The sequence below is a fragment of the Myotis yumanensis genome, unplaced genomic scaffold (assembly GCF_028538775.1).
Source record: "Myotis yumanensis isolate MYYU_CA2020_CCGP unplaced genomic scaffold, mMyoYum1.0.hap1 SCAF_7, whole genome shotgun sequence".
In the NCBI taxonomy this organism is placed as follows: domain Eukaryota; kingdom Metazoa; phylum Chordata; class Mammalia; order Chiroptera; family Vespertilionidae; genus Myotis; species Myotis yumanensis.
In genome coordinates this window covers 45,186,957-45,204,761 of record NW_027223758.1, presented here as the reverse complement: position 1 = coordinate 45,204,761, position 17,805 = coordinate 45,186,957, and the positions used below count along the sequence as shown (strand labels likewise).

The window sequence follows — 17,805 nt, the reverse complement described above, 5'->3', positions numbered from 1 at the left end:
TTCACAATGCCTCCTATGAGTGTCTGCTTGGGAGTCACATGACCAAATGGGAAATGTTCACTGGGCAGTGCCAGCACATTACGGATTTTTATGTATTTTTCACCATGGGGCATGGGGAATTTGGATGAATGTTGGGGATACTGACTCCCAGGTCAATGCTATGACGCCGGTTACACCTCTTTACATGTCTGCATGTCAATTTCCCATGGGAAAACAGTGCGCATCACAGGAAACAGTGGTCATCCATTGTCCCGCCTAACAAAGCAGACTTCCATAGGTGCAAAAACAATAGTTTAATTAGAATTTTCTACCTCCTTAATAGTGCTGGATTTGCTTTCATGTGTCTAGGAAAATAAGTAACATAAATGTTTCTTCTGGAAGCCTAGAGGATGAAGAAGGAACAAGCATTAAGGCCATTTCCATCCACAGTCTAACCTCACCAGCAGGTGGTGCTGTGACAAAAGCAATCGAGAGAAACCAGGGGATTGAAGACTTCAGACTATGGACTTCAGACAGGTTGGGAGTCCTGGCTCCCAGACTGATCCTAGTGCCCTCTTCAAAGTTACAATTCTGTGGACACACGTGGTTGATGTGACACTAAACAACTTCTAGGTTCTTCAATTGGGGCTGAGTCTACTAGCAAAGGTGCAAACCTTCTCAGAGCTTCTAAAAGCGTCTGCTCCAACCTCTTCCTTCCCCTCTCTCAGCAGGCAGAGATGCCCTTCTGCCTCATATTCACTCTGGAGATTCCTTGGCTTTGGGGACCTTTAAGTAGTAACCACTTCACAGTTTACATATATTATCAGATGCCACTGTGATGAGAAGTGAAAAGAAACTCTTTGTCAGAAAATGCCTGGGAGGCTCCCAGGCAAGAGCAAGGAGACTATTAGTATGGCTCTGCCTCTTTGGCCACTTAACAGGCTCCTGTTGTCTCTTCATCCACATGCCTATTTACTCCAAGCTCCAAAGGGCAAAGTTTTGTCCTTTACCTCCACAGTACCTTACATGTAGTTGTGCTTACTGTGACTTAATGATAAAATAAACAGAAGCAAGCACCGACTGAACTGGTGGGCTGTGGAAAACACCAGCACAAGCTGTGCCCAGTCTTCCATGTCAGCCCAGAAGGTAGGAAATGAGGGAGGTCTCCACAGGACACCTAATGGTCCCATTTGCTGCTGCCTCAGTTGAGCACAATCAGGGCAGCAAATGCTGACCCCTCTGGAAGGGAGTTGCAGAGAAATCCACAGATGGTCTGGGTCACCTAAGGCAACAATGAATCCGGCCAAAGGGGGTTTCAGAACTGTGGACCTCAGACGCCAGCCCAGGTCTTCACTGGTATGAAACTCAGCGCCTCCCAAGCCTGCTCCTATCCACCTGGAGCAGGGCAAAGACTGAGGAAGGCAAGGTGCAGGTGATGGCCAGCCTACGACGGTTTTGCTGACAGTCTAGAGCAAAGAGCTCAGCCTGGGCGTGAACCGTTTACAGTCTAGTCCATTGGTCACTGTCCCTTACTGGGATGAAATTACCTTCTTTCACGGCCTTAGCAGTTTTCAAAGAGCATGACATGCACGTATCCTGACACGTAATAAAGTATGGACATTACCAAGACATGGCCAGGTCACAGATCTGACTACCAAGCAAAGGGACAGACAGCCCACCATCAAGTCCACAAGTTGAGAAATACTAATTGTCCTGTTACTAAACTATCCAGGTTTCACTTAAGGGCAGACCTGAAGAAGGAAGAGAGGAGACAGTCCTCTGGGAAGCTGGTTCACATGAGTCAGAGAAGACCAACACGTGGTCCACAAGGTGCAGGGTCGGGGGCTATAGTCTGTAAATGGGGCCAGTGGTCAGCTAGGAATACTGGATTTCCCACTGGACTCTACTGCACTCGGGTGATTTGTCCTAGTGCTAGAGAGTGAGCCCACCAGCTTCTGATTTTCACTATTCAAATAAAGCATATTAACCTGTTCTTATGCTAAGGGCCCCTGAAAGAATTGAAAATGGGTGTGGCTTTGTGGGAGGTTTTCCAGGGATCTCCTCTATGCAGCCTCGATCTACTTCCTTTATAACACCTAGCCTTCATAACAACAAGAAATAGAAGGGCTTCAAGATCAACTATTTCTGTTGTTAGTCACAAGGTCCATGTCCCGTTGGGTGTTTTTCCCTTCCAAAAAACAAACAAAACCCCAAAGGCAGAAATATCTGGTAACTCCAAATCCAAGCTATTATGACTGTCTGCAAGACACATCTGGCTGCTGAGACAAAAGCAGATGAGTACAATACTTGTAAATTTTGCATTTATTATAACAAAAATTATGACATGTTCATCTGTGCATTCGGCTTTAATGTAACTGCTGGTATGTCAATGGTCTAACTGGACCCTACAATCATGCTGACTGTGGCAGCAGAAAGGAACACAATTAGAAAGTGCCTGCAAAGTGAAGAGACTGGGTAGGCAAGAGAGGACGGGAAAGGCTCAGAGGTCCCTGGGTGCAGGCTCCTTTCCAGTGGCCTAAGAGGCACCTTGTTTGAATGGAAATGCTCTTCGTTGCTCAGCCTCATCATCGAATGAACTAATGTGGATTAGGAGGTGAGTGTGGGCGGGAAGGCTCCTCAGAAGGGGAGGGAGGGAAAAGTCAGTTGTTTAGACTGTGTCCTTATGCCAAAACTACAAAACATCTGAAGCATCACTATACAACACGGAGCTATTTACAATAGAAATTTCTCAATCAACTGTTCTCTCAGAGAAAATTAGTGAATCCCAGTGACTTAAGTCACCTGACAGAGTAAAGCAACTCCTAGGAGTTAGTCTCCATATTCTACAAATGTCTATCATTTTCAAGACAAAGACAAAAAAAAAAAAAAAAGCCTTTCCCCCCAGAATTACAATATTATTAAATCATTGAGCACTGGCAACCTGCCCTGCCTTCCAAACAAACAAAACAATAAAAAGCCATTTTAAAAAATATTACATTATCATTAACTGTTTCTCTGTAATATATTAAACCTTTTGTTCTTTGTCTTTACACATCTGATATGTTAGGAAAAGAAGTTAACAAATTTAAATCATATTGGTAAAGCATCACTAGAAGAAAAGTGGTAATTATTTTAAAAATCACCAACAGGAAGAACCTACAGACTAGCTGCAAAGACAGGTTGGGAGAGTCTGGGAGAAGGGCGTGGAGTAAACCCCTGGTTTAATGCGAGCCTGGGAGACTCTTGCAACTCCGTCTTTCTTGGTTAGTTTATTAAGCGGCGCCGGCGGCGGGTCATAGTGGTGTGTCGCAGTAGTCCGGCAGCGGGTCGGCCTGGCACTGCCGTGGCGGCTGCAGGGGGAGCTGCGTGGGCGGCTGCTGCTGCTGGTGGTGCTTCATGATCTCCTTGACCTCCTCCTCCAGCTCGGGCGGTATGATGAACTGATCCTCGGGATCTGGCTGGGCCGGGGCCGCAAAGTAGCCTCCAGGCTTGCGGAGAGGCGCTTCCGTGGCCACTTCTATCACGTTGTGGCTCCTTTCCTGGGGCGCCACGGAGCCGTTAGCCCTCCGGCGCCCAATGGTCCCCATGCTGGCGAAGTCCGCCTTCCTGGGCAGCCCAGGCTCGTCCTCGTTGGCGCTGATGACGATGCCCTCGTCGCTGGCCTCGGCCGGCACCTGCAGCAGGTGCTGCTGCTTGTCCCTGTCCTTGGCGCGACCGCAGTGGATGTCCACCTCCACCTCCACCCGGCTGCCGTTGCTGAAGACGCCCTCGATGGGCTCTTCGTCGTCGCTGTCCAGGCCGTTGTCAGAGAAGGCGCTGGAGAAGGTGGCGCTGGACAGCTGGCGCTGGAAGGCGCTGGACAGGCAGGCGGGGTGCAGCAGGCAGCGCTGCTCGCTGGGGTAGGGGGGGGCCGCTCTCGCTCAAGGCCCCGGGCGGGGGCTCGTCCGAGGCTGTGGAGCCCACCTCGCTGCTCATCTCGGAGGTGGACAGCTCACTGCTGATCTCGGAGGCCATGCCGCTGCTGGAGGATGGCACGCCCAGCCCGTCCGACGGCCGGTCCTTGATCACCATGCTGACCGAGGGCGGGAAGATGCCCGGGCTGGGTGGTGGGCCGGCTCCGCCCGCACCCAGGTCGCAGCAGCAGAAGCTGTCCTCGGTGACGCTGAGCTGCACCACCACGGCGCTGAGGCTGTCGCGGCAGCCGTAGCTCTGGGCCAGGGTGCACAGCTTCTTGGCGGCAGCCAGGGCATCGGGCACGTTGCGCACGGCCCCCACGGCCTCCTCGACGGACAGGCTGTCCCATAGCCCCTTGCTGCCCAGGATGAAGAACTCGTCCTGGGGCGTCAGGGCCACGGACTGCACATGGGGCCGCGGCACCACGCTGGGGTGGAGGAAGGTGTAGCCCAGGATGCGCGTGGACTCGGTCACTCCGTTCACCTTGCCGTCCTGGAAGAAGGGTTTCCAAGCAGACATTAACACCGACCCCACGTGGCAACTTCCCTGGGCCTCCTGCCTGGAGACCCCAGAGAGAGCGCTGTGTGTGCCCAAGGGAAGGACTGCTCTCCCTCTGATGAGTGGCCAGTATCCATCTCTCATCAGAAACCAGGGCAGTGGCCTGGGCAGGGCAGAAACAGGAGGGGCAAGAGGGACCACGTTCACACTGGGTTCTAGCAAACCGCGATCTAGCCTGTCACAGCACCTGTCACAGCACCTTGGGACGCTTCTGTAGCCACAGGAAAGGGCTTTCTGAAACAAGCCAGTCCTGAGCAGACACAGCAGGTCTGGTCAAAATAATGCCCCATGCCTTCCATTCCTCTCCAGCAGTCCAGCAACCACAGGGCCCCAGGAGACACCGCTTTACACTTACAAAGGTAAAAAAATAACTGGGGGGAGAATCTCGGTGTGACTCACTAGGTCAGAATGCCCATGCCGGAGAGAGGCAGATGCTAGGGGAGAAGGGCCAGTTCCTATCACTTCCGAGAACTCACTTTGCTGATGGCAAAGGGAGAAGACAAAGTCCCTCGGCTTCGGATCACTTGGGTTCATGCCATTTAAATCATGAGCCAAAGTTTCAGACCATTTGCCAGTTAAAGACCTTTACTCTGAAACTAGAGGGGAGGAAGGGGTGACCCCGGTGCACAGCTTAGTTCTTTATTAACGTTTGAGGGTCTCAGGTCCATAACGTGCCTCTCCATGACCCTATTTTTAACTTTGCCAGGGAAGCATCATGATGACAAATACAACTTTCAGCAGTGTGTGTGTCTAGGACGAGGTAACAGAGATGGTCCCCTAAAGCTGCTGTTTCTTCCAAAGAATGGCCGTTTCCTTCCCAACCCTACCTCCTTCCTTTGTGTGGGATTTTGTGAGGTGTTTGATTGGTGTTCTAGGGGTGCCTTCTGCGACTCCACACACAATCCCACCACGATACTCTCACGAGCAGGCAGAGTTCTTAGAAGGAAAATTACCAAAATGAGGCTTCAAGCACAATTTTCAACTCCCTCGACTCTATTGATATAATTCTTTGCTCCCTGAAGTGTGGAATTGGCCAGAAATTACCCTTGCTATTCTGCCCAATCCTTTAGATCTTGCCCCCATCAGGACCAATGGTCTTGTGTCTGTGTGCGCCTGTGTGCGTTTGGTGAGTGTGCCTCAAGGTAGAGAAGTAACAAAACCAGCAATGCAGACAAAAGTGAGGAGGAAATAGGGTGGTGAAGACCTGGGGGATGGGGGGTGAGTAGGGGCTGGGAGGAGAAGGGTGGGAAAATGGGAGGCATCTGTAATACTATCAACAATAAAAAAATATATGTATATTTTTTAAAAAGTGAGAAGAGGCAGGGAAAATAGGAGAAAAGTTCTGAAGCACAAACTTCGAAGCATTTATGCAGCAGAAATTGTTCATCTTTGCATGGTGTAATGTTGAGTGTTTAATTCAGTTACATCTGTCCCATCTTAGACTGTCTCTGCTGCCCGAGAGAGTGTCTATGACCTACTTTAATTCTCTCTGCTCCCAGACAGGAAGACAGGGAACTAAAACCAACCTACAGACTCATTTCTAGAGTCTCACAGTGGATCCCAAATCTTTTCTATCTTCCTCATGGTTCTTATCAGAGTCTGTCCGGACCCAACAGACTCATCTCTACTGAACTGTCTACCTGGTTAAACAAGGCCTGTGGGTTTTTCAACAATACAGACTGGACACCTCCTATGGCAGATGGGTCACATCTGTATCCCCCGTCATACGTCAGGCCCACCAGGTGATACTGCTATGATGAGTGGGCGAGTGGAGCTGGGCTGCTAATGCCCATGTGGAAGTTGTGCTGTAACAAATCTTGCTATAATGCAGACTGACTTATGTCAACTTTTCTCAACAGGGGCACTACTGACATGTTGGGCCAAGCAATTCTTTGTTCCAGTGCTGCCCTGTATACTGCAGGATGTTTAGCAGCATCCCTGACTCTACATGCCCTATGCACTCTCTGACTCAGGTGTGACAACAAAAATATGTCCAGGCACTGCGAAATGTCCCATTGGGAAAAAATGATCCCTGGCTGAAAAGCACTCACTGCCTTACTCGGATGGAACAGGAGGTATGACCCAAAGTACCAGTGAGTTCATTTCCACAGATACAGTAGCCTACAGGGCAGATACACTACTGTTCCCACTTTACAGATGAGGAAACTGAGGCTTTGATGAAGGATTGAAGGTAACAGCCCCAAAGCGAGGATAGGGATACCAACAGTGTGATCTCAGGGGTGGAGCCCTCACCACCAAGCAAACCAGTATCTCCCATGAGGACCAGATGGGACAGCGCCACGGAGCAACTGGCACAGTCCGACACAGAGGCCAACAATAAACAGTTTATTATTCTATACCAGCCGTGGGCAAACTACGGCCCACGGGCCGGATCTGGCCCGTTTGAAATGAATAAAACTGAAAAAAAAAAAGACCGTACCCTTTTATGTAATGATGTTTACTTTGAATTTATATTAGTTCACACAAACACTCCATCCATGCTTTTGTTCTGGCCCTCCGGTCCAGTTTAAGAACCCATTGTGGCCCTCGAGTCAAAAAGTTTGCCCACCCCTGTTCTATACAGTATAATGTCTTCACACCTATCCTACGAAAGAACTTGCTATGTGACACCAGGGTTTCGGAATTGGCTTCTGCAGACCCCGGCCCTGTCTTCCCACCACCCGAGGAAAGTGGCTCTCTCCTCACCTCCGTGATAATGGCCTTGTGCTGCTTAATTCTCCTCAGCTCTTCCTCGCAGCTCATGACATATGACCTGGACAGAGGTAGTGGCTTCCCGTTCCGACAGAGGACCGTCTGGCACTTGCCCACATTGGCAGAGGTCAAGGTGAAGGATCCTCCTGGGTCCACAGGGTCATGCTTGATGTGACAAAGGACAGCAGCACCTCCAAGTTTCTGGCCAGCAGTTCCAAGTTTCCTGGAATCCAAAAAGAGGGCGTAAAAACCCAACACAGCCTGTCTGTCAGTCTTGCTAATTCAACAGGGCAAGGAGGAAACAGAACCTGGGGGCTCGAGTCAGGCTCTCACCAAAGCAGGCGCCACTCAACTCCTCAGAGGAAAAGAGCCCGTGGAATCGACATACACACCCACACAGAGGGGTCTGCTCACAACTGGGGCAAAGTGTCCCTCTGCACTAAAGCCCCAGAGCTAATATGCAAGTAAAGGGCCCTTGTGTGGCTGTGTCCTCTCTGCTACCCCCATGTCAGCACACTCCAGAGACAGCGGCCAGTGAACACTGAAAGCCCTCCTACCCCTCTCTAAACCCCCTCTGCTCCCAGGAGGGGAACTCTGCAGGGACCACTTCAATAGGAGCAGATGCAAACACCACACCCACTGACACAAAAAACTCAAAAGCACCTGACCACCCTCTCCCCCTGCAATACAGATGTTTACTTGGAGGAGCTCTGACATATTGGGCCATCCACGTTCTTGCTCTAGATGGTGTAGACTTGCTGGATCAGTCATGACAATTCTAGAACATTCACAGAAAGTACATTCTAGTAATTAAGCTCCACAGCGCTTTTATTCTTGACCATCAATCCAGTGACTTACGCAAAGCATCAAGTCCCAACAAACAAGGGTTGTTTTTTTTATTAAATCTTTATTGTTCAGATTATTACAGTTGTTCCTCTTTTTTCCCCCCATAGCTCCCCTCCACCCGGTTCCCACCCACCCTCTGCCCTTACCGCCCCCCCCCCACTGTCCTCATCCATAGGTGTACGATTTTTGTCCAGTCTCTTCCCTCACCCCCACACCCCTTTCCCCCCAGAGAATTGTCAGTCCATTCCCTTTCTATGCCCCTGATTCTATTATATTCACCAGTTTATTCTGTTCATCAGATTATTTATTCACTTGATTTTTAGATTCACTTGTTGATAGATGTGTATTTGTTGTTCATAATTTGTATCTTTACCTTTTTCTTCTTCTTCCTCCTCTTCAAGGATACCTTTCAGCATTTCATATAACACTGGTTTGGTGGTGATGAACTCCTTTAGCTTTTTCTTATCTGTGAAGCTCTTTATCTGACCTTCAATTCTAAATGATAGCTTTGCTGGGTAAAGTAATCTTGGTTGTAGGTTGTTGCTCTTCATCACTTTGAATATTTCTTGCCACTCCCTTCTGGCCTGCATAGTTTCTGTTGAGAAATCAGCTGACAGTCGTATGGGTACTCCCTTGTAGGTAACTGACTGTTTTTCTCTTGCTGCTTTTAAGATTCTCTCTTTGTCTTTTGCTCTTGGCATTTTAATTATGATGTGTCTTGGTGTGGTCCTCTATGGATTCCTTTTGTTTGGGGTTCTCTGCACTTCCTGGACTTGTAAGTCTATTTCTTTTACCAGGTAGGGGAGGTTTTCTGTCATTATTTCTTCAAATAGGTTTTCAATATCTTGCTCTCTCTCTTCTTCTGGCACCCCCATAATTCGGATGTTGGTACGCTTGAAGTTGTCCCAGAGGCTCCTTACACTATCTTCATATTTTTGGATTCTTTTTTCTTTTTGTTTTTCCGGTTGGGTGTTTTTTGCTTCTTCATATTTCAAATCTTTGACTTGATTTTTGCGATCCTCTAGCCTGCTGTTGGAACTCTGTATAATATTCTTTATTTCAGTCAGTGTATGCTTAATTTCTGGTTGGTCTTTTTTCATATCCTCGAGGGTCTCACTAGATTTCTTGAGGGTCTCACTAAATTTATTGGCAGTTTCTAGAAAATTCTTGAAAAACCTTTTAAGTGTGGTTTTGAACTCTATATCCTGTAGTTTGCTTTCCTCCATTTCTGTCATTTGTGACCTGTTTCTTTGTCTCCGCATTTTGGCTGCTTCCCTGTGTTGAAAGAGTGGCTTTGTGTGCTAGGTGTCCTATAGGGCCTAGTGGCTCAGCCTCCCCAATTACCTGAGGTAGACACTCTTGGTGCACCCCTTTGTGGGCTTTGTGCACAGTCTTGTTGTAGTTAAGCCTTGATTGTTGTAGGTATCACTGGGAGGAATTGACCTCCAGGCCAATTGGCTGTGAGAATCAGCTGTGTCTACAGTGGGAGAACTTCTGTGCTGGAGACACCCTTCTGGGGCAAGACTTGCTTCAGTGGGGCTTTGGTGCTCACTGAGTCTGCCCCCTGAGTGTGTCCCTTATAGATCTGAGGAGTTGTAATCTGGATGGTCCCACTCTGACCACTGGGAACACTGGCTCTTGGATCTCTAAGGAGGTGCTAATTTAGCCTCTGCCTTAGGCTACCCAGCAGGAGCTATGGAGAGATCTGCAGGTTCCTCTTCTTTGTTTGGGGTTTGGAGGTGCCCAGATGAGGCCCAGCTGTGAAGCAATGCAAGCTGCTGTGGGGCCTTGGGCCTTCTTTTGGAAGTTCTGGGTCTCTCTGACCCAGCTGCAGTTTGTTAGGTAATTTTCAGATTGCAAAGGGCCAGGCCATTCATATGCAAAAGCCTCTGCACACAGCTTGGGTGGGGCGGGGTCTCAGGGATTCAATAGGGCAGAGCAAACAGCTATGGCTGATCCTCAGTCCTACCCTAAGAGGCCCCGCATCTCAGTGTCCCGTCGCTGCAAGCACCTCTGAGAGAAAGCCGCCCTCGAGTTCCGCCCGATGCCAGACAGTCCAGTTTCTCTCCGTATGAGTCTGGGTCCCCAGAGACTCGCTCAGAACTGGAGTTTAGAGCAGTCGGGAGCTTGAGACTCCCTCCCGATTGAAAAAGACAACCGCGTCCTCAGTTGCCAGCCCTTTCCAAGTTCGACTCCATACCTCTGCACTTTACTTCTGCACCTCCTCTGAGTCTCAGTGTGCTTTTCTCTTTCCTTCTAGTTGTAGAATTTACACTCAGCCAGCCTTCCTGTGGTTCTGGATGATGTCCGTTTTGTCTTTTAGTTTATTTTTGAAGTGGTTGTGCGAGGCAGCAATTTCCGGTGTTTACCTATGCCACCATCTTGGTTTCTCTTCAATCAAGGGGCCTTGACCTCCTGTTTCAAGCCCCATAGATGGCGGTGCCAACCAGGCCCCACTGATGCTGAGTGTGCAGGAGCACAAGGTGAAGACAAACAGATGCCTGTTTAAAGGGGCAGATCCTCAGGTACTACCAACTCCTTCTCCTCTAGGTTAGCAAGTGGCAACACTAGCCATGGAAGCCAGGGCTGCCTACAAGCACACACTAGCATGTTACACACAAAGAACATACAATTCTCCCAAGAACTGAAAAGGTCACACATCCCATATCCTATTAACAAACAGGGAAAATAAGAGGCCTACGAATGACCCTAAAGATGGGCCAGTGGTTTGGGTCTCAAACCCCAACTCCTGGATATCCACGGCAGATTTGGCACTAGGCCCTGCCAATGCAGCACTACTTTCTTACTTTCAAAGGCACATGATTAATCTGAGCAAGGCCAGAAATAGGGTGGCATCTGTGGGAAGTACAGCTGGTAACCCAAGTTCAAGGTTCTTACATTTTTTAATTCTTATTCAGTGCTGGAGGGTCTGTAACAAGCAGACTCTTGGGGGTGTGCGAATGGTGTGTGTGTGTGGCGGGGGGGAGGTTGGTGTGCATGTATGTCTATGTTATCTATTTGCTTTTTTGCTGGAACAAGCTGGGATGAAAACAGAAAAGTAGATATATGTCCCTGGTAGTTAGAACATTCTCTAGAGTCTTACTGCCTGAGGTTGAATTCTGGCTGCACCCTCTACTAGCTTTTAGAGCAATGCGCTTCACCTCTCTTCCCCTAAGTTTCAGCCAGTAAAATAAGAACAGTAATACTACCTATCCCACTGGGTACAATTTATGGCACTGAGGTATTTGGAATAATGACAAGTACAAGGAAAGACTCATTGGTATTAGCTATGAGCAGAATTTAACTGTACATGCCCACTGAAAATCTGAGAGACAGAGGTGAGTGTAGCAGCAAAGAGCCTCCCTGGGCTGCCTCTGCAGAGTTCCTTAAGAGGAAACAATTATTCATGACTTAGGGAAACTCTACAGCCTTCTCCAACCCACTATTCCTCAGCAGATACTTTTTCTACCCCTATTACAAAGATGCTTCCTCTGGCAGAGTATCAAGGGAGAGAAATAATAGTCATTGTTCCCATGACCTTTAGAGCACCCTTCACTTCCTGGTCCCAGATAGGCAAGTGTTTGAGTATAATATTAATAGATAGGCAATGCCTTTACAATGTACAAAACCAGTAAAGAATGAGCAATCCTTTGAATGAAGGAATTCTTATACCATTCAACCCTAAGAGTTACAATTATTCTAAAATTTCTATGGTGACCATAGCTCCAGAGTAGGATTCTGCTACTAACACTGACTTAAACATTTAATAAGGGGGGAAAAACAACGTAAGAAGAATGATTTAACTTCCGGTCTAAATTTCGAACATCTAGTTTACAAAGGACTGCACCGTCTCGAACCAGTCATAGTATTTCATAAAGATGAACAACCTGAGACAGGAACAGTCCCTTTCAAAGAGAAGTCCACACACCAAAAGGTCTAAGGAGCCTCTGGAGCTCACGTGACTTGGGGAAAGTGGGAAGTGTGTCGTAAGCAAGTGTGAAAACCTGGAATCATGGCATGCCTGTGAGGTCATTCTAAGAGAAAGTAAATTCCTGTCATTGATGTGGCCTCTTACAAAGTTGTTGAAACATCCGTACGTCTCAGGGAGAGCACAGTCCATTCCTGATGCTTGGGCAAAACCAAATTGCCTGAATGCATCTTTTAAAATATATATTTTTATTGATTTCAAAGAGGAAGGGAGAGGGAGAGAGAGAAATATCAATGATGACAGAGAATCATTGATTGGCTGCCTCTTGCACGTCCCCCACAGGGGATTGAGCCTGCAACCCAGGCATGTGCCCTGACTGGGAATCAAACCATGACCTCCTGGTTTATAGGTCAATGCTCAACCACTGAGAAACACTGGCAGGGCACCTGAATGCATCTTGTACTCCCACATTCAACATCAGTGCTTTGAGGTTACTGGACATGTTTTTTCTAACCTGAGGCTAAACACTCAAAGAACAAGAAAACATACAGTAGAGACTCTTAATTTTACCTTTGCATGACAACGAATGTATTGACCATGTACTCTTCTTCATTTTTTGTTTTCTGCAGCTCTTCCGCCAAAATGTCACTCATAGTACATTGGAGAAGGTAGGGCACCTCCACATTCCGGTCTCCATCAAATACACCATACAGAGCCTCCCGGTTGTCACAGAAGTTATTCACCGACAGGGCTGCCACACACAACCTGCAAGGCAAGAATGCTTTTGTGCTAAGTCCAATCTTTCCTTCTCCATGCCCAACCCGACTCTGTAACAAGCAGACTTGTCTATCCCAGTCTCTTTCTTCATGACTCCAGACAGATTAAGAATAGGTCAATGAACCCCAGCTAATTTTTATCAACTAATGACTGTAAGCAAAGAAGAATGATTGATACATGCTCAAGCTTCACACATGGCTTCCTGGACCCTTATCTCCTGATGAATTATTTTAAATGGTAGTGAAAAGATAATGAGACATGGGAAATAACATGATTACAAATCCGTATGACCATATTCATTCACATGAAGTTATTAAGAGAAATTTCACATCAGGCAAAAATGGAGTAACAACAAAACACTGAAGAAATATGAACATAGGAAAAGTATATAAAAAAATATGAATGGTCTCAAATTCTGAGACCTTCACTATTTAACTCAGGCCATCCTGACATCAACCATATGAGCACAGGTAGTATTTTTAGTGCCATTTTACAGGTGAGGAAATTAAGCCAAAAAGAGGTTAAGTAACTGACCAAGGTCATACAGCAAATAAGCACAGAGCCCGGATGCAAAGACTGTAGCCCGACTCTTATCTCAGCACTGTCCGACTCCTGCCTTTTTTTTTTTTTTAATTAAATCTTTATTGTTCAGAAGAGTAAGTCATTCCAAGTTATATGGCAATTAGAGGCAAAGTAAAACTTAGTAATATATTAAATCATCTTCTTACTCTGTCTTTCCTCTATAAGCTCTCTTTGCTAAAAATGGAGGGGGGGGGCAATAAAAACGATGTTTTTTAAAAAGTACAGTAATTTTTCTTTTCTGAAGTTTCCCATTTGTTGTTTAGTTTGAGGAAGAACCTAACTTATCCAATTGAAGCTCCCAGCTTGGGTTTCCTGGAGGATCTGCAGTGACCCAGTAGGGAGAGACAACCACAGTTCTCACCTCCCCTCAAGATAGCAAGCAGCAAGCTCCTTGTTCACATAACCCTCTATTTACAAGTCTAAAACAAAACACTTGAGAAGCTTCCACTGGAAAAACCAAAGGTAAAAAGGTGAAGGGACATAAGTGAGGGCCGGGTGACACGGAACTTCTGAGGTGCTGGTGACCGTCCAGTTGTTGGTTGAGGTGGTCGAGGTGGTCATTTGTAGGTGGGTTCACTTTAGGATGATTCCTAGAGCTGTACACTAATCACTTTTGTACTTTTCTGTACCTACGCTAGCTACACTTTAACATAAAAGGAGAGATTATGTAAAAAGGAGATTAACTGATCATTGCTTTATTAATATATATGAATGGATAATACATTTTAATATCTAGAGATGTTTAAAAACCAATCGTGGATTTCACATTGGTGTTTGTGAATTCAAAAGCAGTTTCACATACTCGTGTTTGCAAGCAAGACGTAAAGTCTTTTAATCTAAAAAGAAAGATCTCTAAGAAGGAACTTCAAGTGTTCCACAGAATGTATAATTTCTTCCCCTCTTCCCCAAACACAATGACATACAGTGCAAAACACACAGAAACAATGCACCAGAGCCCAGGCACCACTGTGGGCACATGGAACAGGGTGCTGAAGTGAGGACCCCTCCCCTTTTGCCAGCACAATGCCAAATCACATTCTTAAAGAGGAAAGGACTGTATGTCAGACCCAGAACTTGAGCTGATTCTGTTTTCCATCCCAAAGAAAAGCAGTCAGTAACAACCACAATTCCACCTTTTATTTTCCACAGAAGGTATTCGGCTATACAATGGTTATCAAACCTGGGTACACATTAGGATCACCTGGGAAATTTTCAAACATTCTGATTTAATGGGCTGTTGGTTGGAGACTTTTTTTAGAGTTTGTCATCTAATTGATTCTCATGTGCACCCAGGGTTGACTATTAATGTTAGCTACTATTGGATCATCCTCCACTTCTGTTCTTCCCATACTCTCAATATGCTGTGTCCTTGTACCTCAGCTAATTAAACTGTGACTATTCTAATTTATAGGATTCTTTACTTTTCTAGTACTAGTTATTATATTAGCACCTCTTAATAAAAAGCAAGCAAACCTGAAGAGCTAGATTGTAATTCTCAGGAAAATCAACATTTACATACAAAACAGGGAAGGTTGGTGAGAATAAGGAAGAAAAAGAAATTCAGATGGACACGTCCTGATGGCAAGACAAGAAGCTGACATTATAGAAAACAGACATCAAACTCCTGCCAAGCTCTTTCAAAGGTAGAAATAGCTCAACAGAACCACTCACTGGTCAATAACATAAATGATATCAAATGTGGACAATCAAGGGTACTTCTTTAACACGATCCATTTTGCTGGAAAAACAGGCTTCAGAGAAAGAGAAAGGGGCTTTTAAAACGCGCAGGGATGCATTTCAATACCTATGCCTTCTCTAAACACTGGAGTCTCACGTAGATATAATGTGTCAGCTACACTGTATCCCAGCAACATCTCTCACAAAGAGAAAGTATGTGATGCTGAGTAGGGCTTAGCTTAATGTTCAAATGTAAGTCAGGAGATGCTCTCACGCTGGGGAAACATGTTCAGAGAAACCTCACGTGAGGCCAGTGTGTGATGGCACTGGATTTCTTTCTACCCCATGAAAGAAGGAAGGGGAGCAGGAGGGTTTCATTCCTAAGCTTCACCCACTCACTTGTTTTTTACTCCTGAAGCTTCGGTATAGCCGTGGCTCCACACAGCTGGGGCTCCAGATGCATCTCCTGCCGAGGGCTGATCAATCTTGAAACAGCGGATATTACTAACAAGAGAAACAGAAGGGACAGGAACCAGTAAAACCAAACATGTGCTTGTTGCTCCCTTTATGGGAGAAATGAAAAACACTTGCTAAGCACTCTGTACTTACCATTTTTTACTGTGTTTAAAGTGTCTGAAATATATTTTTAAATATTTTATTTATTGATTTTTTTTTTTAGATAGAGAGAGCAAGAGTGAGAGATTGGTTGTTCCTCAAATAGGTATGCATTCATTGGTTGAGTCTTGTATGTGGCCTGAGTGGGGATCAAGTCTGCAATCTTGGCATATCGAAAAGGTGCTCTAGGCAACTGAGCTACCTGGCCAGGGCCTAAAGTGTCTCAAATATTTATCAGCAACAAGAACTAGCTACTATTCATAAAAAAAACAAAGGGTTAAATATCCAGAGCATGAAAATTAGTTTTTATCAGCATTTTATGTCAATTATTAGAGAATGTTGCATACACTGCACTAAGTGGCTGCTCCCTCCTGGGAATAAAAAGAACAGCTCTGAACCTTTGTGCGAGAAAAGGAAATTAAACTATCACATTAAACATGAACACCCAGCTTTGAAAAGATGGAAACCCAAGTCACAATTATATTGTGTTTGGATGATGTGAGAGAATTCTGCAACATTTATCCTCAACACCAATTTCTGCTCACATCATGCCTTAAAATATTTCACAAAGATTATTGAGGACTTGTCATACCCTGAAACTTCCAATTCTTTCCTCACTAGCACAGCCATCCATACTAAGACTAATATAATAAAACGAGTGGCCCGGTGCATGAAATTCGTACACATTAAAAGGGAATTAGAGGAAATATTTTAATATTGCTATTTGCCCTTTCTTTATAATAAAAGTGTCAGAGATGAAAGAAAATTAGTAAAATGTATATGAAAATCTCCCTCCTGTCAGAGTTTGGGGCACGCTGCGGGACCCAGAGTCAAGTTCTTGCCCACCACCCGCATGCACTTCAAAAACGCAGGAGACCCAGACCCGGCCAGCCCTACCCCTATTGGGTGAGACCCAGACCCGGCCAACCCCATCTTGTCAAGCCCCTCTGGGCAGGGGGATGCAGCCTCAAGTCCCCCGGCCCAGCACCAGGTGGGGGACACAGCCTCAGGTCCCCTGGCCTGGCGCCAGGGTGGGGGGGTGCAGCCTGAGGTTCCCTGTCAAGCCCCGCCGGGCAGAGCCCGTGGCCTAAGATCCCCCGTCAAGTTCCACCAGGGGAGGGGCACGGCCTGAGGTCTCTATCAAGCCCCGCTGGGCAGGCTTGTGTGTGGCCTGAGATCCCCCATCAAACCTTGCTGGGCAAGGGGCGTAGCCTGAGGACCTCCAGCCTGGCGGTGGGGCGGGGGTACAGCCTGAGGTCCCCTGTCAAGCCCTGCCGGGTGGAGGGCACAGCCTGAGGTCCCCGTCAAGCCCCGCTGGGCATGAGGCATGGCCTGAGGTCCCCCATCAAGCCCCGCTGGGCGGGGTCACAGCCTGAGGTCCCTCGCCCTGTCAGGCGCCTTGCAGCCTCAGGTCCCTGCTGTTTGGTTGTGATATTATGGCGTCCCAGCTAATTTGCATATCCCTCTATTATTAGTTTAGATTACAAAGTAAATGAGGAGTATTTCAATAAATTAGATGTTAACTACATATATTTAAATGGGAGACAAGCTGTTCCCTCACTTCCACTCTAATAGGCCATAATTGGTTCAATAGGACTCACACAGAAATACTAAAAGGGTAAACTCTCAAGTGGGGTTTATTAATAACCAGCCTACTGAAAGCAATCAGTGCCCCCAAACAGGAAGTCACACAGATGTGAAGCAGGTTTTTGAAAGGCTGGTTGCCACATGGCAAAATAAATCTTTCCTACTTGTAAATTACCCCATCCCCACCGCCTTACTTAAACAGTATGCATAATCTCTTAACTTAAACAGCACCTAAACACTTGACTCCAAAATTTTTAGTTATCTGTTGGTTCTCACTACACCTCTGCTACTTTTCTGAATTCTAGAGGAAAACTGAAGGCTCATTTCTAAAGACATTGTACTTTTTACAGATGGAATACAGAGCCTTCAAAGAAATAATTCCATTTCCTAGCCTGATTATTAAAGAATACATAATCCTTAAACTCCCCCATAATCCTTTCCCAGGGAGCAATGATTTTTCATTCTCCACCTAGCTGAGCACAGTGTGGCTGAGCAGCTGTCTGAAGTGACCTGAATGTTGACTCTCGTAGATCTTTAAGTGAGCGTGAGACTACAGACTAGGAGCTGGAGTGCAGTCATACAGGAGAGTC

General features: G+C 46.5%; 1 protein-coding gene across 1 annotated transcript in view; it reads right to left on the bottom strand.

The window, feature by feature from the left end:
- Nucleotides 1-2,283: 2,283 nt before the first annotated feature.
- The window catches only part of PHLPP1 (PH domain and leucine rich repeat protein phosphatase 1), a 215,607-nt gene continuing 200,085 nt past the window's right edge, over nucleotides 2,284-17,805 (bottom strand). The window contains 5 exon segments of the mRNA XM_070420409.1: nucleotides 2,284-3,890; nucleotides 3,892-4,425; nucleotides 7,198-7,426; nucleotides 12,548-12,742; nucleotides 15,413-15,517. Coding sequence (XP_070276510.1) covers nucleotides 3,273-3,890; nucleotides 3,892-4,425; nucleotides 7,198-7,426; nucleotides 12,548-12,742; nucleotides 15,413-15,517 — 1,681 coding nt within the window. The 3' untranslated portion in view covers nucleotides 2,284-3,272.